General features: G+C 46.9%; 1 protein-coding gene across 6 annotated transcripts in view; it reads left to right on the top strand.

Annotated features, from left to right (window-relative positions):
* Positions 1-25,525, top strand: part of FGD5 (FYVE, RhoGEF and PH domain containing 5) — a 115,905-nt gene that overhangs the window by 8,659 nt on the left and 81,721 nt on the right. For all 6 annotated transcript variants that reach the window (XM_059663681.1, XM_059663678.1, XM_059663676.1 and 3 more), the window contains exon 2: positions 61-2,740. In XM_059663681.1, coding sequence (XP_059519664.1) covers positions 61-2,740 — 2,680 coding nt within the window. The remainder of the gene's footprint in view (positions 1-60; positions 2,741-25,525) is intronic.

Genomic DNA, 25,525 nt, shown 5'->3' with positions numbered 1-25,525 from the left:
TCTCTCAAAAATAATAAGTGTACTTTTTGTCTCCTTCTTTTCTCTATTTTCATCCTTTAGATTCACCAAAACCACCAGTTGCTCCCAAGCCAAAGAATGCCAGTCCCCTCACACCAGTGACTGCACCCAAGTTCCCTTCGTCACCCAGGCCTGACAGTCTTCACAGTCCCAACTCCATGTCGAGGGGGCCAAAACCCCCCATCGCCCCTAAACCAAGGCTGGACACCCCCAATGAGTGGAGGGCCAGTGTGTACATGATCAACAGCTTGAACAAATGCAGCAATGGGAAGCTGCTCTGCGTAGATAAGGGGCTTTATGAAGAGCAGCAGTCCAACCTGGAGTGCTCTGAGGCCGAGGCCGATGAGGATTACATCGTGGTCCCCAGGGCTCCACCGACAGAGGATGAACCCAGGGATGGGGACTCTGTGGAGAACGCAGTCACGGTGCCTCCGGATGCCACTGGGGAAGAGGAACCCCAGGAGGAAGGTGAGGAGGAGGGGACAGGAGCTGCTGAAGAAGTGGCAGCCCCAGCCGAAATGGCACTGGGTGGAGAGACTGATGAAGGAGTAGCCCCCATTCCTGAGAAGGTGAGGGCTGATGACTGCGCCCAAGACCCAGAGGAAGAGGAGCAGAAGCTCACAAATGAGGAGGAAGAGAAACTGGTGGAGGAACACAACATGTACAACCTGGAGGATAGGGGCCCATGGGATGGAGAGGCAGTCTTTTCGAGCGATATCATTCTGACTCAAGTTGATTTAGAGGGTCCAGAATCACCTGGCAAGGAGCCTGGGCCTCTCGGGACACCCAGGGAGGCAGAGGAGGATGGTGAGGAAGGCTGTGCCAAGACAGAACCAGGGGTGCCAGATGAGTATGGGGAATCTGACAGGCCCACTGAGGAGGGTGCTGAAGATACCAGTGAGGAACCTCTGGAGAATGAGGGATTGGCCACGGGCATCCAGGAGGCGGAGATAGCCACAGACAACCCTGACATCTCCGAGGAGGAGTGTGAAGATGCCACAGGCGGGGGCAACCGGGATGACCAGAATGAACCACCTGACCAAGAGGAGAAAACTGACCAAGAAGAAATGGCAGCAGTCATCCAAGAGGCGAGAGAAGACGTTGCAAAAAGTGAGGACTCCGTGCAGGATGAACCTGCTGAGGAGAGCTGCCAGATCATTCCTTTCGAGAATGACTGTATGGACGACTTTGTGACTTCACTCTCAGGGAGTCCCTATGAGTTCTTTCCTACAGAGAGCACCTCTTTCTGTGGTGAAAGCTACTCTTCTTTTTCTGAGTCAGCGAAAGGCTTAGAGTCAGAGCAGGAGTCAAAGTCAGGGGAATGTGCAGACCAGGACACCGTGGCTGGAACGTTGCGTGGCCAGCATGGCTCCCTGCAAGATGGCACTGGGGAGGGCTTCTCTGTCCCTAACGTGCTGGTCTTGCCAGAGGATGAGGATGCCACAGACGATGCGCTCACCAACCCCTATGAGCTGGGAGTCGACTTGGTGTGCGGAACCGACCCTGGGGATGGAGAAAAACCCGAGACACAGGCTGCATCAGATGCCCTAAGTGGTTCTGGCTCAAAAGAAGGACTGATCACTGATGCTGAGGGCGGCCTGATGCCCATCGACAGAAAGAACGTCATCTCAAGGGCCAGGCCCCACTCTGGGAAAGTGCCTGGCTATGTCCCAGAAACCGTTCCCGAAGAAGCTGGACCAGAAGCTGTCTCGTCGTCAGCCATTGGCATTGGGGGTGCCACCGAGGAGGCAAGAAAGATGGTTCTGTCATTGGAGGGGCAGCCACTAGAAGTCAGCAGGGCCTTACCAGCAAAGCCCAGAGCCTTCACTCTGTACCCTCGTTCATTCTCCGTGGAGGGCCGAGAGATCCCGGTCTCCATGTACCGGGAGCCAGAGGCGTCTGGCTTAGCCGACCATCGAATCAAAAGGAAGGATGACAACCTCTCTCTGCCCTGTGTGATTGGCTCCTCTGGGAGTTTCTCCCAGAGGAACCACCTTCCGTCCAGTGGCACGTCAACGCCATCCTCCATGGTCGATATCCCACCACCTTTTGACCTGGCCTGCATCACCAAGAAGCCCATCACAAAGAGCTCTCCCTCACTCCTGATTGAGAGCGAGCCCCCAGACAAGCACAGCAAGAAGAAGAAGTCATCCTTTAAGCGGTTTCTGGCGCTGACGTTTAAGAAGAAGACTGAGAACAAAGTACACGTGGAGGTCAATGTGTCTTCTTCCAGGTCTTCTTCGGAATCCAGCTACCACGGGCCGTCCCGGCTCCTGGAAATTGACCGCAGGAGCCTCAGCAACTCCCCTCAGCTTAAGACCCGGACTGGCAAGCTCAGGGCTTCCGAATCACCCTCCTCCCTCATCTTCTACAGGGATGGCAAGAGGAAAGGCATCCCCTTCAGCAGGACGGTATCCCGAGTGGAGTCCTTCGAAGACCGCTCCCGGCCCCCCTTCCTGCCCCTGCCCCTGACCAAGCCCCGGTCTATCTCATTTCCCAACGCCGACACTTCGGACTATGAGAACATTCCAGCTATGAACTCGGACTATGAGAATATCCAGATTCCACCCCGGAGGCCTGCAAGGGCTGGGACATTTACAAAGCTGTTTGAAGATCAGAGCAGAGCGCTGTCTACAGCAAACGAAAATGACGGCTACGTGGACATGAGCAGCTTCAACACCTTTGAGAGCAAGCAGCAGAGTGCAGACCAGGAAGCAGAGAGGTACCGTGAATTCGTTTTCTATGTTGTTTAGCAGGTGTAACTGCCCCAGTGACTCGGAATGAGTGGTTTTTACCTCTCTGAGCCTCAGTTACATCATCTGTGAAATGGGATTCATGCTACCTGATGGCAGAGTGTTTGACATCAGAATAGGTAATCTATGTGAAAGTATGATCTAAAATGCTAAGTTCAGTACAAATGTGAGCATGTGTATTTGCAATATTTGTGGGAGATTTCTGATCTAGGTAGATAGCTTTGCTACTCCTCTCTGGGAAAGTCACCAAAGAGAAGGTTCTGGAATCTTGCCAAACTAAATATCTTTCACCATCAGGAAAATACCCTAAATTGAGATTGATACCTTTTTATTGTGTAAATATACACTCTATTGAAGGGAACTAGAAAAGATTATTTAAATTGTTTCAAAAGCCAAGGATGCCCTGAGCTAAATTTCTCAATAGAAGCCTTTAAGAGGTACATCCAAGCGGATTTTTTTTATTTTGGACTTGCTCACCTTGGAAGTGAGAGTGAAACACTGAAATAGGGGTTTTTCTGACCCCACCTTCCCAAGACTGACTGAACGCCCTTATTGATCATCTCAAGTAAATAATTGCCAAATCTTGCTGTTCCTTGTACATTATGAATACAACTTAACAGCGATGCAATTCACTCTCAACCAGTTACATTCTTTTGGGGCTACCTGATCTGAATTAATGAAAAGCCAAAATGGTTGTGATTTTAAAGGAAATCCTGATTCTTTCCTCTTGTGTGCACTAACTTAGCCCAGTCCCACACAGCTGTTGCTACTAGGTCTCCCTAGGGGACTTGCAGTAATGAATAGATAAGAATGATTTGCAATTAGCATTCGCTGTCACTGGAGTATAGATGCTAGAAGTGTTTCTATGGTTTATTCTCTTGAGTTTTTTTACATGGTTCCCCACGCTGGCTCTATCTTCTCCCTACCCCAGGCCCGGGCAAGACTATTATTAATTAGTTCTTTCTAGGATGAAAAGGTTTGTTTGCTGGAACAGAGGTAAATGCCAACACTGCTGGAGGGACCAAATTCAGTTTGGAGAATGTGGATGTGTGGGAACTCTTAGAGGGCAAGAGGCACTGAACCGACAAGATCATTTCATTAATGGTTATCAGCAGGGTTTGATGACACCCAACCCTAGCTGAGTGCCTCTTAGCATTAATGAAAATAGAACCAAGCTTTGAAATCATAAAATCTCCATGCTGGAACGCATCTCAAAGGGTACATGGTCAAGCCTCCCGCTTCTAACAATCTCTACCTGCTGAGAGCCGGTCCATCCTTGCTGTTTCAAGGGACCTGGCACATATGGCATACGGTTCTTAATATGTTTGCTCACCTTCTTGGCGCTGTGTTTTAACCAAGGTCACCTCTCCGAGAAAGGTTGAATCCCCAGGTAGGGATTTTCCCCTGAAGTTAGGGAGGGAATAAAACCCCTCAACTAAGTGCCAGGCGGGTAATTAATCACTTTAACTATGAACAATCATGCTTAAGCTACATAATCTTTACTCCCTGGAATGGAGATAAGAAACGCCCTAACCTTTGTAATAGAGATTGATAGGATTGAATCAACTGGTATAAATACAGATGTAACAAGACAGAGAGAGACAGAACTTAGAACACAGAACTTAGAAGAGAGCCAAGAAGACAGAACCTACATAGAACCTACAGACAGAAGAACTTCGCTGGAGAGAACATGGCAAAAGATCCTGGACTGAACCTGACTGCAGAAATATGGCAAGAGAACCTGACTAGAACCTGGTGACCGAACCTGGCTGGAGATCTCAGACAGAACCTGGCTGGAGAACCTAGCGAGGGAACATGGCTACAGAACCTGGCTGGAGCTCCGAAGCAGAACCTCTCTGGAGATCCAGACCAGAACTTGGCTGGAGATCCTGGCTGGAGATCCTGGCTAGGCTGCTGATCAACTGAACACTGTCTCCGTGTCATTCCTTCTTCGCCGACTCCATCCACACCTTTGGGGACCCCTGGACCTGCTGGGGTTGGACCCCAGCATCTACCTAAATTCCACAAGCTACAGGGAGCTCACTACCTTCCCGAGCTGCCTTTTCTGCCGCTAGGTACACTGACTACGTTTTTCTTTCTGACTGAGGTAGAAACTACCTCCCTGTCATAGCCCTACCTCACTCGTGCTGGCTCTCCCCTTTCGAGCCAGGTGGGCGAGCCCGTTTCCTCTTTTGTGTGACAGCTCTTCAGAAATTGAAATCTACTGTAGAATCACAGAATGGTATAGCTGGAGGGGACCTTCAGGCAACATTTGGTCCTGTTACGGAGGTGGAAATAGAGGCACAGAGAAGGACTTGCCAAGGGTCTCTCAGCCATTTAGTGGAGAAATCAGCGCTAGGACTCAGATTTCCTGACTCCTTCGGGAATTTGCAGTGAATTATGCTTCGGGACGCCAAGTCTGGCTGTGCATGCAGCACACTGTGCGACCCTGGGTCACATTCACCTTTTAGTCGGTATATGGCGGTGCCCTCTGGGGTTGTGCACTGCACAGGTGTTGGCCATATGCAAAGGCCCCGATGTCTTGATCTGTAATTTGTCCAAACAAACAAGCAAAAAGATTTCTTCACCCAAACTAACACAACAATAAGGGCATGTTACCTTACCTTGATTGTTTCCTGTGTGACAGGCACTGTGCTAGGTGCTTTCCCTGCATATCTCACATTTGATGCTACAGCCTGGGGCTTTGGTTGAGTATCCTGTCAGACTCTGAATTTCCAAAGCACTGTCCCCCTCTCTGATACTATTTCACCAAAGGCCAGACTGGCTGGGATAAATCTCCCATGCAGGAACCACATCCTCTTGGACGTCCATCAGTGAGCAAAGCTTTCTTCCATTTTCCTGCATGAAACAGATGGGAGCAGAGGGGGAGAAAAATCCCTGCTTTGGACTGGAACAGGCCTGGGCAAGGGATGTTTCAGACACATCAAGTTGAGAGACACAGGGGACTGCCAAGGGGGTGGGGGCTCCCCTGCTGCTTCGCCTGAATGAGAGCTTTGAGAATGAGTGGAGGGGTGCTGCTGATCTCAGACAGGGGTGCTTCAGGTTGGAACAGGGGCGAGAGGCAGTTCCTTCCTCCTCCTACTTGTCCTGCCCCATACCTTGCTTGAGTGTGAGGATCAGAGATAGAAGCCAAATAAATATCAACATCCTGAAAGAGCATAGGACCGTGCACCAGGAGACATGAGTTCAAAGCCCACTCAGTCACTGACTTCCTGTGGGATCTTGGAAAGGGCTAGGCCACAGTTTGCTCATCTGTGAAATGGTGAGATTGGAGTAGGTTTGTGTTCCGCAACCATTCACCTTTCCTGTACCACCTTTATATTTCTGTTATACTGCCTATATTCTCGCTTACTTTTTGTCTTTCAAGCAGTCCATCTTTTTTATTTTGCAAAAATAAAATATTTAGAAAGGGAATTTTATGTCCTGGTAGGATGTGGAAAAACAGTATCAGTTGCCATAAATAGAAGGCAGTTGTACAAATAAGATACAAAGGAAAAGAAAATAACAGGTAAAATCTCGCTTGAGGTTATTACTTGCCAAGACCGTGAGCTGGAGGCTTGGTCCCTTTGTTAAGCAGGGAGAGGTGTTAAAGACATCCTGGCCCCACACAGAGACTTTCTACTTGGCATAATCCAAAGGATTCATAAGGACTAAAAAGTGGTGTGATTCAATGTTATTTAAATCCAAGTTCTTTTTCCACTAAAAGTACTTTTCTTCAAGAAAGGGTAGAGTATATAATAGAATTCAGAGAGCCCATAGGGACCCCTACATCAGAGCAGCAGCTCATCAGAGCGCTAATGGATGGTGATAAAGTTTCTTCTGTGCAGTTACTTCCTCTGAGATTTGTATGCACAGATAATAACGTTTTAGGAGCTATAATAGTATTCTTATTAACAGTTTTCTATCTTATAAAACAAAATTGTATATATAGACATTGCCTATGTACATTTTCCCCATATACAATAAAAGTTTTGTCATCCATTAAATTATATTCTTTTTCCCTGAATTGACCCTCTTGGGGGAAAAAAGGACTAGAGATACAGTCCAATATTCCTACTTTTCAAATAGGTTGTTTTATGTCTTCAGTCTGTAGTCTTGGTTGCGGGAACCTAGGCTTGGCTTCCGAATATCCATGTCACCTCAGTATGTTGGTTATGCACTAGGAGCTTAATAAATGTATGCTGATGGCCAGGGGTTTATGATTCTATAGGAGTAGAATTTTGAGCTTCACAAGGGTTTGGGAAAGAATTATAATTTATTACGTACCTATCTTTGGCAACACAGTGCTAAGTGCTTTGTATGTACTTATAAAACACCCACTGCTGCAAAACACTACAAAAACTGATTTGTCCTAAGTATCTCATTTAAAGCCTCAAAACTGTGTTTGTGGATGTTTGTTGTTGTTGTTGTTTTGCATGATGTTAACCACAGCATTATGTATCAGCAAAGATCTCTGGTGTCACTTTTTTCTAACATTTCATAATGAAAACATTCAGACTTATAGAAAAGTTGTTTTTACAGTGAATGTTCATATGCTCAACCCCTAGGATACACCATTGCCATATTGCCATACTGTGTCGAGTGAAGTATGGAAGGAGATGGTCACACCATCACTGGGTAGGGGAAAGAGGGTCCCTGAAATGTGAGTAGAAAATACTTAGGACCAAACGAGTAGGAGTCCAGAGGAGGGTGGGATGGCTTCAAAGACAGGGCGGTATTTGAATAGACACTAAAGGAAAAGTAGGATTTCGACATCTGGAGCAGGAGAGGAGAAAGGTGTGAGGACATACAGAGAAACTTCGGGCTGTAGTTTTTAGCACGTAAAGCTGTAATGAAAATTATTTTATCTTGCTTCAGAAGGTAGCTTGATATCTTCAGTCTGAAAAAATGGTTCAGATCATCTGAAGACATGGAGAATATATGAAGGAAATTGGGTTGAAAGACTTAAGGACTAAACTCAGACACCATCTTTTTCTAATTTCTACTTCTTACCACCAAATCTTGCATCAGCTAATTCACTCACTCCCTCTTCTAACATTTGTTCAGCATCTACTAATTGTCAGCTACTGTTCCAGGTACTAGCTAGAGGGATGAAGGTCCCTGCCCTCAAGGCCTTTCAGTCTGGCTGGGGAGAGAGACTGATAGAGGCCATTAGAACCTGGTGTGATAAAGGTTTCGTTTGAGGTCCCTCCAAACAGTCCTGGAGGAGTCTGAGAGACACTTGAGGTGGGTATTGCCAGAGGAATAAGAGTTCGTGATGGAGACAAACAGTCCATCCAGGAAGAGCCACAAGCCTGTGCATGAGTTTGGAGATAAGAAAGAACCTCGAAGTGTGCAGATGGAGCTCAGTGTGAACATCTGTGAGATGAAGTTGGGAAGGCAGGTTGGGACCCAGCCGAGAACGGCCTCATATATTGGCTTGGAGAGTTAGTACATGCCCCTGGGCAGTGGGGAATCCAAGCGGGTTTTCAGCGGGGGCTGCTGCAATGGGGATGGTGCATTGTCATGGACACCTGGTTGACAGGGTGGAGAGCAGAGGGGATGGAGAGATGAGAAGCAGGTAGGTTAATCAAGAGGCTGTTGCAATGGTCCCCTCCAGAGAATATGAAGACCAAGCAGGGCTGCAGCCGTGGGAAGGGGAGGAGTGGAGTTCTGTCTCCAGAATGCCCACAGCAGCCCAGTTCTCCAGTGTCCACTCCAGGGCCAGCTTATGTTTGCCTTTGCTTTTCTCTTCTCATTCTTTTACTTACCTGTTATAGTCTGTCTGGTCCCAAATAAATAAAAGATTTGAGTTGGTTTTCAATAAGAGACAAAGCAGGAAATAATAAGAATCCAGTCCTGAGACGCACCAGGCGTTGTAGGGGCCGTGTCGTTGTTGAGGAGACTCGACGGGATTGGACTTGCGGTATTTTCACACTCGCTAACAGGTCGACATGCAAATCTTCGTGAAGACCTGACCGGCAAGACCATCACCCTGAAGGTTGAGCCTAGTGATACCATTGAGAATGTGAAGGCTAACCAGGATAAGGAAGGCATCCCTCCCTACCAGCAGAGGCTCATCTTTGCAGGCAAGCAGCTGGAAGATGGCCGCACTCTTTCTGACTGTAACATCCAGAAAGAGTCCACCCTGCACCTGGTCCTCCGTCTGAGGGGTGGCTGTTAATGCTTCAGTTTTGCATTCACAGTGCCCAATGATGGCACTACTCTGCATTCCAGCCATTTGCCCCAATTTAAGTTTAGAAATTACCAGTTCACTAATAACTGAATCTGTTCAGAGTGTTAATAAAAGTTTTGTTGCATGGTAAAAAACAAAACAAAAACAAAAAAGTCCTTAAAAAAAGAAGTTAAAGGATACAAGCCAAGTCATAAAGTTGGGCAAACCAGACCAAGGCTGGTAACTGCCATTTAAATTCTGAAATCCATCACAAAATCTAGCAAAGGGTGCCTTCTTCCCTCCTCCCTAACCCCCAGAATCTTCAGAATACAATAAATATTTTGATGAAGTGATTCCTTGAGAGACTGAAACCTGACTTTCATTTTTTACAAAATAAAATCATTTTGTACTGCAGCAACAAATGTTCATATCATTGTAAAACAAAGGTGATTTACAGCCTCAGCGCGAAATCCTTTTGGCGGGAGGGGGAGATGTGGCAGAGTTGCATCTAAGCCTCCTGCTGACCATTGGTGCTGAGAGCTGCATGGCTGGATTTTCGGCAAATCCCCAACCATAGTTTTCATTGGCATTTTTGTATCTGCCTGTAAACTGGGAGCCTTCCTATGATTACTATGCTTTTGACAAATGAACTCATGCAGAGCTTTCATTAAGTTTCATTGAAAGGACCTGGAAATGCCATAAAAATTATTATAATCTCAAAACCATCACATTCCTAATGCATGCGGCCGGGCTTCTTGTTGAAATTGACTGATGAGAATATTCAGTTTTTAATTTTCTGACTTAAAATAAGACCATCTGCAGCTGTTTCTTTTAGCAATAATTTTTAATTAAATGCAATAAAACTTACAGGGAAGGACCCTAATAAGAAAATCGTGTCAGGAACACCCTTATTGTAACATTTACTAGAGTGATATTAAGGCCCCCCAACTATTTTTTTTCCCTTGCAGAGCTATAATATAGACAGAATCCTGATTAAGTGTTAATCACAATGTGGTTTTACCTTCATCAAATCATGGTTTCCCCCTGTGGGAGGTGTGAAAATAATTCTCACTAATAGAAGACAGTCTCGTTGCATGAGTTCTTTGGTGAAATGTCAGCAGCAGGTCTCCTGGACCAGCTGAGCCCCAGAAGAGGAGCGAGGTCTTTGTTCCAGCCCCGTTTGGATGGTGCTGGATGTATTCGGGCCTCCCTGTTCCCTGCCTATTGATTGGGGACGAGCGAAATCATGCACAGGGTGCAGCCAAAGAGAAAAGTTATGCCTGCATTTCATGCATTCCTTCAGTAAATCCATGTCAAGTGTCTACTAGGTGCTAGGCACTGCTCTGTGAGCTTTGTAGCAAGCTGACAACATCCCTGCTCGGGCCCAGCTGATATTCTGGAAGGAGTCAGACAGTATACAGACTTAATAAGTAAATGAGATAATTATAAATAATGAGATCATTCTTTAGAGATGAGATGATTCTTTTATGAAAAAAGGAAAAAAGCAATGTGGTAGAAAGGGACTGGTAGATGAGGGTGGTCAGGGAAGGTTTCTCTGAGGAGAAGACATTTGAGTAAAACCTGGGTGATGATCAGACATCATCAGGAGGGAGGGCATTCCAGGCAGTGGCAACAGCAGGGACAAAGGCCCTGAGACTGAAAGCCCTTATAGGGTTTGTGAAGAGGCCAGGAGGCCAGTATGAATGAGTACAGAACACAATGGGAGAGTGATGGGGGATGGGGTAGGCAAGGGCCTATGTAAAAGATTTGGATTTTACTTTCATGAGATGCCATTGGAGGGAAGTGTTAGGGTCCAAAAATGTTTGAATTATCTGAACTCTTCAGACCATTTCACAGAACTTGTACATTTAGGGCCAGATCAGCAAATGTAATTTGAAAATGTAGCAAAGAGTATTTCCTATTCAAAATGGTTCTTGAAGTGTAAAGAGGTCCCTGCCCTGCCCCTTGGCTATGTGAGCTTTGGGTCTCAGGTCTCTCTTCCACCTGTGACTGCTCTGAAATGTCGTGGAATTTGTGGTTCTGGGTTCCCCGTCTGAATGCTGTTTACAGAAGATGGTGGTGTTCCAGGAAACTAGGAGGAGACTAGCCCAGCCACGCCAGAGGAAGGATGGGAGGTGATAACGTTGGGGAGTTTCTTGAAAAGGAATGTGCTGCATTTGGACTTGTACTGCCTATGGGAACTAGTTTGATCTGGGAACCACAGGGAGCTATTGAAGGTTTTTGAGCAAGGGAATGACATCATCAGCTGTTTCTCCAGCACAGTTATTGTCAGCTGCGTAGGGTGGAATGGAGGAAAAGAAGCTGCCACGGTGAGGTGTCTAAACATTAAAGGATGGAGGCATGGCAACAGGATCTAGTTCCTTCAGCCTCTGTAGTGTGATGCCTCCCAGCACGGCTACTGCACAATGTCTGGCTAGTGTGGAACTCCCCACTGTACAGAGTTCTCAGGGTGGCTGATGGCATGTAGGCAGTACAGGTGACAGGACCAGAGAGTCAGCGTGGCACAGCAGGAAGAGACAGTGAACTTGAGTTCAGCTCTGTTCTTATCATCTGATCTGAACCTCAGTTTCCTCACCTGTTCAACTGGTACAGTGGTCCGTTTATCACGGAGCTATCATGAGGAGTCAGAGATAGTGCATGAACAAGGGCTTTGTCAGGTATTAAAAACAAATACCGTCAGTCTTTTAAAATGTATATATATATATATATTTTGGTTGATTTCAGAGAGGAAGTAAGTGGGAAAGAGAGACAGAAACATTAATGATGAGAGAGAATCATTGATCGGCTGCCTCTGCATGCCCCACACTGGGGATCAAGCCCACAACCCAGGCATACATCCTGACCGGGAATCGAACCATGGTCGACATTGAACCACGGTGGCCAGGCATACCATCAGTCTTGAACTTTGCTGCTAGGAGAACACATGCTGCTGTGCATCACAGCACATGAGGCTTTCTTGAGTGTTCACTATATGCCAGGCACTGTCTTAGACCCTGTGTATATATATTCATTCAGTTAATCTGACAAACAACCCTACAACATAGATACTTTAAAAAAAATCTACACTTGGCAGATGAGGAAACTAAGGTACAAAGAAGTTAAGTAAAGGGCCCAAGGTTACACGACTGGTCAGCAGTTCCAGATTTTAACCCAGGCAGCTTTCAGCACCTGGGCTCTCAGCTCTGTTGTGACGTCCTTCCTCGCTTTATGTGCATAATTTCATCTAACTTGCTGAATTTCCTTTTGGAAGTAGCTACTCAGTCTTACTATTTTGATAGAAGAGGAAACTGAGGTTCAGAGTGGTGACATGACTTGTAAGTCAGTAAGTGATGGAGCTAGGACCAGAAGGAAAGTATTTCTAGGAATGGATTCTTCCCTCATTCTGGTTTACCCTTTTTGAGAACTCCCCACTTGGAATTGACCCTCAGATGTCAAAGGTGAGGACACACAATGGGGTATGAATCTTCAGCACTGAAATTGCCTTATGACAGGCAATCAGAATGAACACCTTAGGACTGCCACTTGCATAGGTCTGCATGGCCAGGGGATGATGTAAAAAACTATGTATAGAGAGAACAGCACACATAATTGCAGCAGCAATCAATGGTTTGATATTATACTGAAGGTTAAGGCCTCCTTAGATCGCCTGGCTGGGCTCAGGAAGGGACCTTGGGGAATTTATCATCTGTGCTTACGATACTCTAGGTCAACAGGACAAAAAGCTCATAATAATTTCTGAGTGATGATTTAATGTGTTTCATCTGATTCTTTGAGAATGCCCCAGGACTGTTCAGCCTCCAAGAGATGAAAGCAGCCGCTGAGCCTTGTGTCAGGGAATTCTGAGCTTGCAGCTGAGAATTGCGGTGGTTCCGTCTTGGAGACACATGTGTCTTGGCTGTTTTCCTGCAAGACGAATGTCTCAGGGTTGAGATTGTTTTTCGGGATGATGTGGCTGGTCTCTGTGTAAACAGACCCCTTCTCTACATGCATAGGGTTGGTCTGGAGTCCTGGGTAGGGCCCAAGGGAGATTTGTCCAGGTCAAGGCATGACCCAAGAACTTGAAACTGTAGACTTGCTTGCATGATTATAATTAAGAAAACAAGACATGGGGGGGGGGGGGCAAAAAATCCTGCCTTACAGAATCTTCTAGAGACCTTAAGTTCTGCTATATTCTGTTAGGATGAGACTTTCTTATACCAAGTGATGTCCTGTGAGCTCTCCGTCACGGTCAGTAGTTAAGAACAGTCATTGAGCTGTCCACCTGGTGAGTGAAAAAGATACTAGAATCTATCATGAGGCTGCTGTGACTTGCACAGGCCAGGAAGGTGGCATGACCTACCTCAAGAGGTTGTTGTGAGGTTTGAATGAGTTAGCAGTTGCAAAGGATATATAGCCAGAGATGAGTGCATTTTAAATGCCCAGTGTACTCTAACTGTTCTTGTTAACACTATAGCAGTGTCTGTATTCATGAAATTCCAAGAAGACATTTGTGAATCCTCACCCACAGGAGCCAGAGTTTCTGAGGAAAGCAGTTTGAAAACCGCACCTCACCTCAGGTAATCTGGGCATGTTTCTTTTAATAAGTGCTATCTGTTGAAAATACATATTTATAAGTCTTGTTTACCAATAATGTAATCGGTGCTTTATAGCACCCTGTGCCAGACACAGTAGGTAGGGGAGGTGGAGAAATGGTAGTTCCTACCCATCTTTCAGAAACAAGCCTTTTGTTCTGTTGAATGGGGAAAGGAAGCAACACTCAGCAGGTTCCACTATCTGCCAGTATTTTATATACATGTGTACACTCCACTGCTTTTATGTGTTATCTCTTTGATAATCAGCCCCATTTACAGGTAAGAAAACTGAGGCCCTAGGACATCATGTGGCAGAGAAGGCAAATGGGACCCAGAGTGGGCACAAGAAAGCAGGTCCCTACCTCATCGAGCGGTGCATGCTCCTGGCAAGAGCTGCCCCACCTTAGGAGGCAGTGAGTTACCCTCACGGTGGATATGGGCAAAGGAGCTGGGTGAGCCCTGGCCAGAGGCTATCCTGGAGATTCCTTTTGTGAGCCAGAAAGCTAGGCCAGAGAACCCAGAGAAACCTTGATGTAGCAGCTACGTACGTGTGCACTATACTTTACATTTTATACAGCTTTCCATGCCTGTTAGCTCCAGCAATCACTGTAAGACATGGATTAAAAGCACAATTTAAGTGAAGACCTAAAGGAGTATTGGTGGTAGCCAGGCAGAGTTATTTTCTGGGTGGGGCCTTGGGTAAGCCATTTTCCTGGAAGGTTTCCCAGTTTCCTTGACTGTTAAGTGGGGACATCAATATGACAGGTATCTAATGGTTAAGAATAACCCATGCCAAGTGCTTGGTGCAGGGCCTGACATGTAGTGGGTTCTCAGTGAATGTAATTATGATTACTGTAATGATTGTACCTACTGTGAGGAAAGGATCTGAGGCAATGTAGGAAGAGAAGGTCCCTATTAAGCCTGAGGGTTTAGGTAATACCAGGATAGGAGTAACGAAGAGCAGAAAAGGGACTGGAGGCTCAAAGAGTATTGTCCAAGATCACATAGCCGGCAAGTGTGTGAAGCTACCATGCCACATGTTCCATGGGAATTGAGGTGAGCAAAAATGGGTCCCTGGGACTGACCCAGAGCAGGGTGTGGCGGGTCCTGGGCCACACCTGCAACTGCTCTGGGTGATAACAGAAGAAAGGAGGGTGATGTCATGCAGCTAGGGATTGTTCTGGGCTCATGCTTCCCTCTTGGGAAGCTCCTTGTAGATGCAACATCTGGTTTCTAGGGAGGTACCTGGTCCAAACCCAAGTTTCCTTGCTGGCCTGAGGCTGGAGGTCAAGGCTGGGTTCAGAGCTGCAGAGTGAGTCAGTGGCGTAGTAGGGATTAGAGTTTAGGAGGCTGCTCAGGCCCCCAGGTTTCCGTCCAAGGCTGGCCAGCAACACTTGTAGTGAAGAGACTTTTGCTCCAATTTTGGCCTTTCTTTGACCCTCCCTTATACACCAGTGCCGGGGAGGGTGATTCAAGATACCACTGAAGCCTGTCTGAAATCCTTCACTTGACAGTAGAGAAAACTGAGGCACAGAGAGGGCCTTTAGTTCCTCGATTCCTCCTTCCACCAGATAAGCTGCCTCCCTCTTAAATGCATGAGGTAATGCTGGAGAGGACAGTGGGGACAAAGGAAGGACATGGCATTCTGATGGGGGAATTTCAGACACTGTATGAAGTGCTTAGGAAAGTATTTTGGAACAGAAAGCTCTCTTTGTGTTCCTCAACCCCCAGCAGATGAAGGCATCCTCGCTGACCTCCTTTACCTGGGATGGATCACTTTCTCCTTTGCACTTCTGTGTATAATCTGTCTGCCGTGCTGTTTATGTAACCTTCTCTCTCCCTTACTGCACTGTGTGCCCCTCCAGGGCATCACCACCTGCAACTGATCTCTGTGTACCCAGCACTTGGCATAGCTTGGTACCCAGATGGTGCTCAATAAAAGTTAGTTAAGTAAATGGATGTATTTTGGGGATAACTGTGTTATCTCTTAGGGGCACATCCCACCAGGCTAGGATTTTCCATAGATTCTTCCCAAACCCTAGTGTTACTCTGGGTGTTGGGATAAGAGAAACAAGGCAGGTTGACAGTCGGCCTGGGGAGACAGACACAAAATGCCTGATTACACAATTAATTATTGAAATTCAACTGTGCAGAGTGCTCCAAAGAAGTGCGGGCTGTTCTAAGAGCTTCTGATAGGTGCCTTGACCTATTTGTGGCTGGAGAAAACTTCTGAGAAAATGAGACTTGGGCCTTAATATGATGAGGAATTAACTTGATAGAGGGGGAGGATCAGGAAGAACAGTCCAGGCTCAAGGAACACAGTGTACACAAAGATCCTGTGAGAAAGGTAGTTATTGTTCCCATTTTACAGATGAGGAAACTGAGGCTCAGAGCAGGGTCAGGACTTACCTAAGGTCACATAGGTAACTCGAGAGGAAGCTATGGTTTGCATGCAGATCTATCTGACTCCAGAATCTAGGCACTTTCTTCTGCCGGCTATGCCCTGGATAGACGGTAAGCCTGAGCTAGCCTATGTGACGTAGTGTGCCGGACCAAAGCCCTCCCTTCCCACTGAGAAGGTGGACTCCACACACCCACAGCTCCACTCCCTCCCCACACCCAGGGCTCATCCACACACAAATCCTTCCTTTTCTCATTTGCTCTGCATTTCATTTACCTTAGCCTCACCTACCTGTGTGACTCTTTCCTCAGCCATCGTACTATGGGAGATCATGCAACAGACTCTCTCAAGTTCCTGACAGTCTGGAATTTTTACCACATATAAGTCTGACCTTGAAAAACTTCTGTGAGCCTCAAGCCTAGAAAGAAATACTCAAACCACTTTAGAGCAATTCACTGGGCATCTTCTATGTGCCAGCCCCTGCAGGGTTGGGAGCTGGGGCTTACAGATGAGGCTCAGACTTAAGGTCTGTGGGGGAGGCAGATCCATAAACAGCTGACTGAATGCTGTTAAAAGTCTGATCGGATAATGAACAACATTCTGGCAGCACAGAAGAAGCAGCCAAGTGCAGTGAAGAAAAGGCTTCCCTGAAGAGTTGGCAGGGTTCAAATTGGACATTTGAACTGGACTTGAAGAGTGAGTAAGAGTTTGCATGGTTGAAGAAGTGTAGGAAGGGCATTGCAAAGGGAAGGGACAGCATGTGCAAAGACACAGTCAGAAAAGTCCTGAGTGTACAAAGACTGAGGACAAGTACGCAGGGGCCAGACTTGCATGTGGTAGGGAGTGACCAAAGGTGAGAGTTTAAAGCCACTGGCTTCAGGTTCTAAAGTGCAGAGGGTAGACTCAGAGGCTGAGAGTGCCGGTCAGCAGAGGGGCCCTGAGATTCCGGGGTGTTGGGGGGGGGGTAGGCGGAGGGGAGGCTTTTTCCTGCCCTTGTAGCCTCCAAAGGCAGTCCCCTGCCCTTTCAGCCTCCACTGAAATGATCTGGGATTATGCAAGACGCCCCTCCCCCACAGTTGGAGAAGGGGAAGGTGTGGATGTAACAATGTCTTTTGAGGCTGGAGTCCAGTCTACCTCCCAATTATCCCTGGGGAGGTGACTACTCAACTCACAGGGCTTCATTCTCAAGTTGCTGCTAATCAAGGATGCCTTGGTGACAGGCATAAATTAGTTTCCTTTGAATAGGCCAATTAGAGCTAATAACTGGGGGAAATGTGCATAGGTGGCTTTGGTCCAAGGGCCTTCTCTAGATTGTGGTTTTTCAGAGTCCTGTTCGACCCCCATCTCCCTGGTCTGAAAAGCAGCTAGGTTTCATGTTTTGTATAAATGATGTCTAGCCCTGCATGGACTCTCCTCCTTCCACAGGCTGGGCACTACTCTGTGACCCACCATATTTAAAGTGATTATCATTCATAAAGGTGTTCATGGTGTCCCACAGTTTGGTTTTGGACTGGCTTAGTCTCCCCCTGAGAGCAAGAGCTGGCCCAGAATATCTGGGCTCTTTGGCGCTCTGCCTCTTGCCGTAAACCTTGTTGCTGTGCTCTGCTTTCTGGGCCTCATTTTCCCCATTTGCAAAACAAAGGGTTCCGGGAGGTAATTTGTAGGGGCTGACATGCTTTTCAAGGTGACATATTAGTTTTCTGTTGTGCCATAGCACTTGACCACACATTTAATGGCTTAAAACAACATCAACTTTTTATCTCAACCGTTCTTTAGGTCAGAACTCCAGTGGGCTTGGCTGGGTACTCTGCTTAGGTCTCACAAGGCCAAAAGGAAGGTGTCCGCTGGCCTGGGCTTTTACCTGAAGGCCATTGGGGAGAATCCACTTGCAGGCGCATTCGGGTTGTTGGCCGACTTCAGTTCCATGTAGGAATTAGGTCCCTGGTTTTTTTGCTGGCTTTTGGACAGGGACTGGGTTTTGCTCCTCGAGGCTGCCTGCGTTCTTTCTCGTCCTGTCCATGTGGCCTTCTCCTGCAACAGTGGTTGAGTCTTTCTCACAGTTTGAATCTCTGACTCCAGTGAGAGGAAGTTTTGTTTCAAGGACCTGTGTGGTTAGAGTGGCCCAGCCAGATAATCCAGGATCATCGCCCCATTATAAAGTTTGTAATCTTAAGTACATCTGCAGAGTCTCTCTAGCCATGTAATACAGAATAGCCATAGGTCCCAGGATGAGGATGTGGACATTTGAGGTCCTTGATTCTGCCCATGACAGTCTGCCCTCTGACCCTCAAAGATTCACGTCCATCCCAAACGCAAAATTCACTTCATCCCAAGGCCCCCAAAGATCTTATCCCATGAAGGCATCAACTCATATCTCTTCATCTAAATCGTCTAACAGGGTAGGGTGTGGGTAAGGCTCTGGGTATCATCCATCCTGGGCACAATTCCTCTTCATCTGTGAACCTGGGGAACCAAAGAAGTAAGCTGCCTGTTCCCAAAAATACAAGATGGGACCAGTTATAGACATTCCAGTTCAAACAGGGAGAAATGGAAAACAGAGTCAGATGACATTCCATAGGTCCTCACACCCCTCTCCCAAAACAATGGGGGAAAACACATAGAATTAGCCCCTCAGCTCCCCCCTCACTTCTGCACACAGTGGCTATCTTGTCTCTAGGATACGTTTGCACATCCTTGTGCCAGTTGATGAGAAGCAGTAGGGAATGCATTTGAAATGTAGCAAAGAGGATTTAGGTAGGACTTCAGAGCAAGTTGGATATGAAAAGGATTTGCTAGCTCTAGGAAAGGAAAAGCATGTGCTTCGGCACCTACTCTGTCCTTTCCTCAACACCAGGAAGTGGGAAATGCACAGATTTTCACGTTAGATTTGCCACTTTCCAGCTGTGTGTAGTTAGGGGAAGTCATTTCACCCCATTGAGCCTTAGTCTCCTGTGCTGTAAAATGGGGCTATTACTGTATATGTCATAGACTTGTTGGGAAGATCCAGTGGGAATAGTATGTGGAAAGTACTTTGTAGACTCGGATCTCGTTGCAAATGGTAGCTGTTTGTGGTCTGAGCCCACCCAGGGGTGGAGGTGGAGGGTCCTAGGAAGCTAGGCTGTCATGGCATCTCCTCTTCCTTCTTTGGAATGACCACCACCCCCAAGCTAATCTGACAAGAGGTGCAGGATCCTGTCTTGTGTGGCATTAGCACAGAATTCTGGCCACAGAGGAGGAGGTCATGCTGTTGAGATAGTCCAGTGGGAGTTCATTTTGGTTCAGAAACGCTTTTAAAAATGTTTTTGTAAAAGGCAACATGCACTCCAGAAATTCAGATCTGCAGGAGAAAATCAAATCCTGCACCACTGAGTTCCTGTCCTCCAGCTCCCTCCCAGATATTTTATGTACGTGCACATATGCACGGATACTTACGTATACACATCTCTCCCTGGCTCTTGACTTTTTCTCAACATCGGTAGAAATCTATTGAATTCATTTTCCCAGACCTTGCTTTTGTCACTTCAGACATTATTCCCTATCACAGTATATAGATCTGCCTCCGTTCTTTTTAATGACTGCAAGGAATTCCAATACCTAGTCACCTATTGATAGATATCTAGTTTCCAGTCTTAACGATTCTCTGAAAAATGTCACCATTGGTAATTTTATAAACATATTCGAACACATTTCAGAATATATCTGAAGATTTTTTTAAAAAGACAATCCTACCATGCTAACATAATCACTATTAGCATTGGGGTGTGTTTTGTTCTTGTCTGGTGTGAATGTATCTAGGATCTCTTTAATGTGGATGTAGTCATGTTACGCATAAGATCTTTTATCTTGCTTATTTTATTTAATTGTGTATTATATTTGCCTATACAATATTATTGAATAACATAAATTAGTAAAAGTAACTGTGAGACAGTCTGAGATAAGCTCTGCAGTACCAAATGACTGCACACATACTCCATTGGAGAGGTTGTGCCCCAAATTAATGTACTCATTCCCTTTCACTGTAAATTCAGTGTCTGTAATATCCTGCTACATTGTAAAAAGTGCTTAGGTGACCATATTTATAATTAAAGCTTTATCCATGTTTGGGTTTGTTTCTCTAGAAGAGATTGCAAGGGGAATGGGGGTTCCCTGCTGCCAGGTGCTCTGCACTAACCCCCTGAGCCTGCTCAGTTAGTCCCATCTAAGACCGGAACGGTGGCACCATCAAGGGGCAGTGAGGAATGATTGTGAAGACTGTTCATAAAAGTGGAGGCAGTGGGGGTTATAATGGTAAAGTGCAGGATGAATGCTTGCCTCCATGTGGGGGCAAGGCCGGCATGCATGCATTTGCAGAGCGCTGCGGGGGCCTGCTGGGTTAAATGCGGCTCTGCAACTGGTTGGTATCAAATTATGGATGGCTGACAAGCAGATATGGGTCAGTGTGAATAATTCAAGATTTTGAGACACAAAAAGGATTACTGGAGGGAGGAAGAAGATGAATAGGCTTAGTTAAGGAGAAGACAGATTTTGTAGGATAAGATTTCAGGAAAGATATAGGAAAAGTTTGACACCAAAGGGCATGAGTATAACTGACAATCGTTCTTTCTCGCTTATCTGGAAAGGACACAAGTAGGGAGTGGGGTCCCCAGCAGTCTCCCATGCATCAGTGCCGTCACCAGGCACCAGGCAGGGCTGACCTTACCAGTATGCTTGAGGGGACCAGCCCTCTCCTACCTGCTTCCTACCGTGATCAGGGTCTCAGACCCTGGCTTCTTGCCGTCCTTTTTCCCCAAAGAAGACTCAGGCAGTTGCTAAAATCAGGGTGTTTGGCTTCATCTCTGCTTAGTGCAGCCCTTGGCCTGACAATTAAGTCAGTGCTGTTTTTGTTCTTGAAAAGGCATTACGTCTTGGGTCACTGCAGTTTTCTGGAACCCAGGAAATTATAACTTCACATTCCCCCGAGGAAACGCCAAGTTGTCCTCAAATCAGGTCCCTCCACTATTTCCCCACGAAGAATGCAGGAGAGGGGCCTTCTCCAGCGACCTCAGACCCTGAGATTTCAGACAGCCTTCCTGCTGCACTGTGAGACCAGCCACTGCCTGGGGGCTGGGAACAGCTTTCCTGGGGGACCAGGCACTTCTAAGAGCGGCCCCCTCCGCATCACCAGGGCCACATATAGCAGGTCACACAGGCCCCATCTGGCTGTGAAGTTGATGAGGCCCGCTCCCTCTCCTCAGCTCCACTCTTCCCAGCAGGGCCCAGAGCCTACCTCAAGGCCTTGAATGCTTGTTGACACCCATTTCTCCCAAAGTCTCTGTGCTCCCCTCTCCATCCCTCAGTCAGAATTCCATCTTGTCCTCTTGCACCTCCTGAGCCTTTGCCCGAGCTGTGCTTTGTGCCCAGCTGCTCTGTCACGCCGTCTGCAGCTTCACATTCTTCCCAAGGGTACAGTTTGGTCTGTTTTAAGTACCACCTTCTCCATGAAGCCTTTGTTGTATCTTCTGAAATAGCGGCACCTCCAGTGTCCTCTGAATTTTCCCCACAGTTTTCTCTCCTTCTCTTGCGACTCCAGGGCCTTTCTGTTGCCTTCCTATTTTGTGGCTATGTGCATGTTACTGAGTTAGCTCCCTGCCTCTCCCGGGTCTGGCAGGAGTCTTGCATGTTCAGTTTTGTGTTTGGATATGAAGATGGGCAAGTGGTGAGTGGACAGAGAGATGGGTAGATAATTGGACAGGAGGGTGAGTGTCAAACACTGGTCCATTGTCCATGGTGTCATCTTGTCCAAGACGGATTGGCCCAGGGAGACCTCTGTGCCGTGCTTCCTCCCCACTGTTAAAATAGAAAACAATTACTATATTTTTAAGAGTTGTTATATTTATCAAATGAAGTCTTATGTTTCTTGTTCTTAATTTTCAAACTCTGGGAGTTGAATACGTGATATTCCTTCAAGGGCAAGGGAATCTAAATCGAGTTGCCTTTTGCTCATGTTTGACATTTTGCTTGATTTATTTATTTTTCCTTTTTGGTTTCTGGCTCTCCATGAAAGGGAGGGTCCCCATCCTGAACTTAGCACAATACCTGGCACACAGCAGGGTTTCTGTGAATACTGAAGAGCATCACAGTGTGCTGAACAGCCTAGGAGCCCTTAGGGGCTGTGCAGCTTGGAGATTGTCCTGCACATGTGTTGAAAGTGAGATCTGAGCTTGAGAAGAGAATGAGGCTGATGTGCTGTGCCAGATGTCCTCTGCTGTGGTCTTCTCCTTTTAGCCTTGAAATCTTGGCCTGGGCTCCGCCTTCCCTCCCGAGATGCTCTCTTGGGGGCTGACACTGCGTCAGACCCGACTGCAGACAGCCCTCCTCCGCCCCAGGACTCCACAGCAGGCATTGCATGCAGAGCACCATCTGGATGCCAAGAAACTCACCAGTCCTAAGAGGGGGGATATGCCAGGTTCACCCTGCCCTTCTCCCCCACCTCTGCTATTGAGAAAGTCCCAGCCAGCCCCTCCCCATCAGTGAGCAGTTTTCATGGACAAAGAAAGAACTAGGCTGGAGAGAATGTAGGAATCTTGTTATCTAGAGAGCTTTTCCAACTTCTCTTGATCCTCACAGCAACCCTTTGGGATTCCCACCTGACAGGTAGAGAAACTGAGGCTCAGAAAAAAGAAGTGGCTTGCCTAAGTTTGCACACTAGGGGAGCTTGGATTTGAACCTGATTCTCCTGATCCTTCCAGGTACAGCATTTCTTAAATCTTAATATGGCTAAAAACAGCAACAACGCCAACACAACCCCAACACCTATTAAAATGCAGATTTCTAAGTTCCGCACCCAGAGTTTCTGGTCCCCAAGGTCTGGAGTGTGACCTAGGAATCTGCATTTATAACAAATCCTCCAGATAACCCCAATTCACCCTTAGAGAAACACTCCCCTAACCATGTGCCTTCTCCTTAACTAGCTTTGTGGAGAAGTCACCTCTCCCTCAGTCAGGTCCATTCCAGAGGGAAGGAGGCCTTGGGACCTGGCTGACACTTCTGTGTTTATGTAAAGTAAGGGATAGGAGAAAGGGTCTCTTCAAGGTCGCCAGCCTGCACAGGTAAGTGTAGTTGGCAGTGCTTGAGCAGCTTGCTTTTCAGTCAGACTTGGTTTAAAACCCTGGCAACATAGTTTAGCAGTTCTGTGATTTGGGACTAGTCGTTTTATGCCTCTGTGCCTCAGTTTTTAAATCTGTGAAATGGAGCTAATAACCCCTTGTTGGGAAAACTAAATTAGTGTTGTGCTTGAATAAAAAGGAAACCCCACTTTCTCCAAAATAGAATACATAAAACCCTGTTGTCTCGCCATGCCATTGTGCTAGTTTTCCTTGCTGGAAAATCTTTCCCTCATCTCCCCTAGTAACCCAATACTACCAGTCTGGTCAGTTGCAAAAGTCCATGATGGGTGTCTGGTTACCCTCTAAGGTGTGCAAGGAGGTCCCCACCCCTGGGTTTTAGAGTAGCTGGGAAGAACAGGTGTTCTATACCTCCTGGAATTTAAGAGTTAACAGAAAGTCTGCCTTAGCTCACTCAGAAAATATAGAGAGAGCTTCTCGGTTTTCATTTGTTTGTTTTATTTTGTTTTTCCTTTCCTGTCACTAGTACATGTCAACAACATGTTCTTGATGCCCCGACCCCAAATCATTTCCGCTGTTAGGGTTCTGGAGGCAGAGGGGGATTCACCTGCAAGAAAGGCTTCATCCAGTTGCATTCTGAAGTCATCCTCAACGTGCTGGCCTCATCCACCCATAATTTATTCTACTCTGGGAAATCTGAATGAAAACGATGATGTTAGTCACTTTGCGATTGGAAGGGACTTTCGAGAAGGGGCGACCCACCTCTCACTGAATGCTTCAGTTCTCACCACGCCAGTGTTTGAGTGCCTTCGGGGGCGGGGTTCGCATCTCCTCATGCAAGGCTGCAGCATCCCTGCGGTTGTATCTATTAGCTCCTCTTCCTGCTCTGAGAGGTTTCAAAAGTTTCTCAAAGAAGGGAGTCTGGGAACAGGGATGAAGACAGCAGGACTCCACTTACTGAGGCTGGGATGTGAGAGAGTTTATCCAGACAGGGACCCAGACCCTTGAGCAGGGTCACGAAGTGGGCTTTGTATCAGAAGCAGCCTAGTTGAGGTGAGCTCTGGAGTGGAAATCACCCCAGTATGCTGTTTTACAGGCTTTCCCATTTGTACACCACCTTAATACACTTTATCATAGGATCCTGCGGAGCTCAATGAAAGTCGCCAGTTCTTCCCTGACTAGTGACAAAATGAGTCCCAGAATCTGGAGGGGCTAAGACTAAAGTTGGGGGCCAGGGGCCCCGTAGGTAGAGAGAAAGGGCGAAGAGATGAGGAGTCGGGCAGCTTGCAGGCTGGATTTGGAGCTGGGTGTAGATGCAGAGGTGAGAACCCATGCCTACCAAACCCTGTTGATTTAGGTAAAGACAACTTGCTCCTATGAAAACTCTTCCCTAGTTAATGAGACTTCCAACTTGCTTCACGTAAGACTTTTCTCCTTGAATCAGTAACTTGGGGTTTTGTTATAAACGCAGATTCTGAGGCCACACCCCAGACCCCGTTTTCATTGAACCTGAGTACACAGTCTGATCTTGATGTAGAAGAATATGTTTCAGCCAGTTTGGGGGCTGAAGGGATCCTCCACAGGGGAGCTGAAAGATGGGATTCGTGAGGCTGAGGCTGAGGGAAGAGGGTGCCGTGCCGACCTCTCGGTTCTGTTTTCCAGCTCATTGCCTCATTTCCAGCACTTTTCTTTCGTCCCAAGCCAGAATGGCCTATGTGATGGGTGGTTTTCCCAGCCTTCCATTGTTGTAGTCTCTGTCCTGGATGTGTGGGGAGCAGGCTGTGCCAGATGGTGTTGCAGCCAAACTCTCAGAACCCATATTTCAAAGCAATTACAAAAATAAAAAATAAAGGAAAAAAAAGAAAGAAAAAAGGCAGGCTTAGTTGCTTAGCTCATAAATACTTCCAGATACTGGGCCACAGGCCCCAAAAACTGCTCACATGGCACCCAGGCCCATGGCCGGGAGTCACCTGGCATGCCCCTGCACTGAGTCTTGAGTCGGGAACCACCATTCAGGGTTAGGTCGCTCAGCCTCTCTGGGCCTCAATTTCTCCTCTTAGTTGGAAGTAATGATGCCTACCTTACAGGTTTGTAGGGGGAATCAACTGAGAGTAAATATGTGGAAGTGTTTGTAGACTGTCAAGTGCTGTGCAGTTCTTAGAGCTGAAGGTTTTGGGAAAAATCAAAGGAGGCAAAACTTAGGGAATCACTCCCCTAGAGGCAGCATATGCAATTTCTTTGGAGTCAAAGATCAGTTCTGGTCCTGACTCCACCACTTCACAAGCCTCAGTTCTGTCATCTGTGACATGGGCTGATAATACCCCATTTGTAGACCTGTGTGAGGAGTAAATGAGACCGTGCAGGTAGGGACTTGGCCAGGGCTTGATGCACAGGACGCTCTTGGGGTAGCCACAATCTTAGCGCTGTGCCATGAAGGACTTGATCGTTAAGAATGAGATTTTTGTGATGATTTGCTTGGGACT

Source organism: Myotis daubentonii, chromosome 14 (genome assembly GCF_963259705.1).
Source record: "Myotis daubentonii chromosome 14, mMyoDau2.1, whole genome shotgun sequence".
NCBI lineage: Eukaryota > Metazoa > Chordata > Mammalia > Chiroptera > Vespertilionidae > Myotis > Myotis daubentonii.
This window is presented reverse-complemented; position numbering and strand designations above follow the sequence as displayed.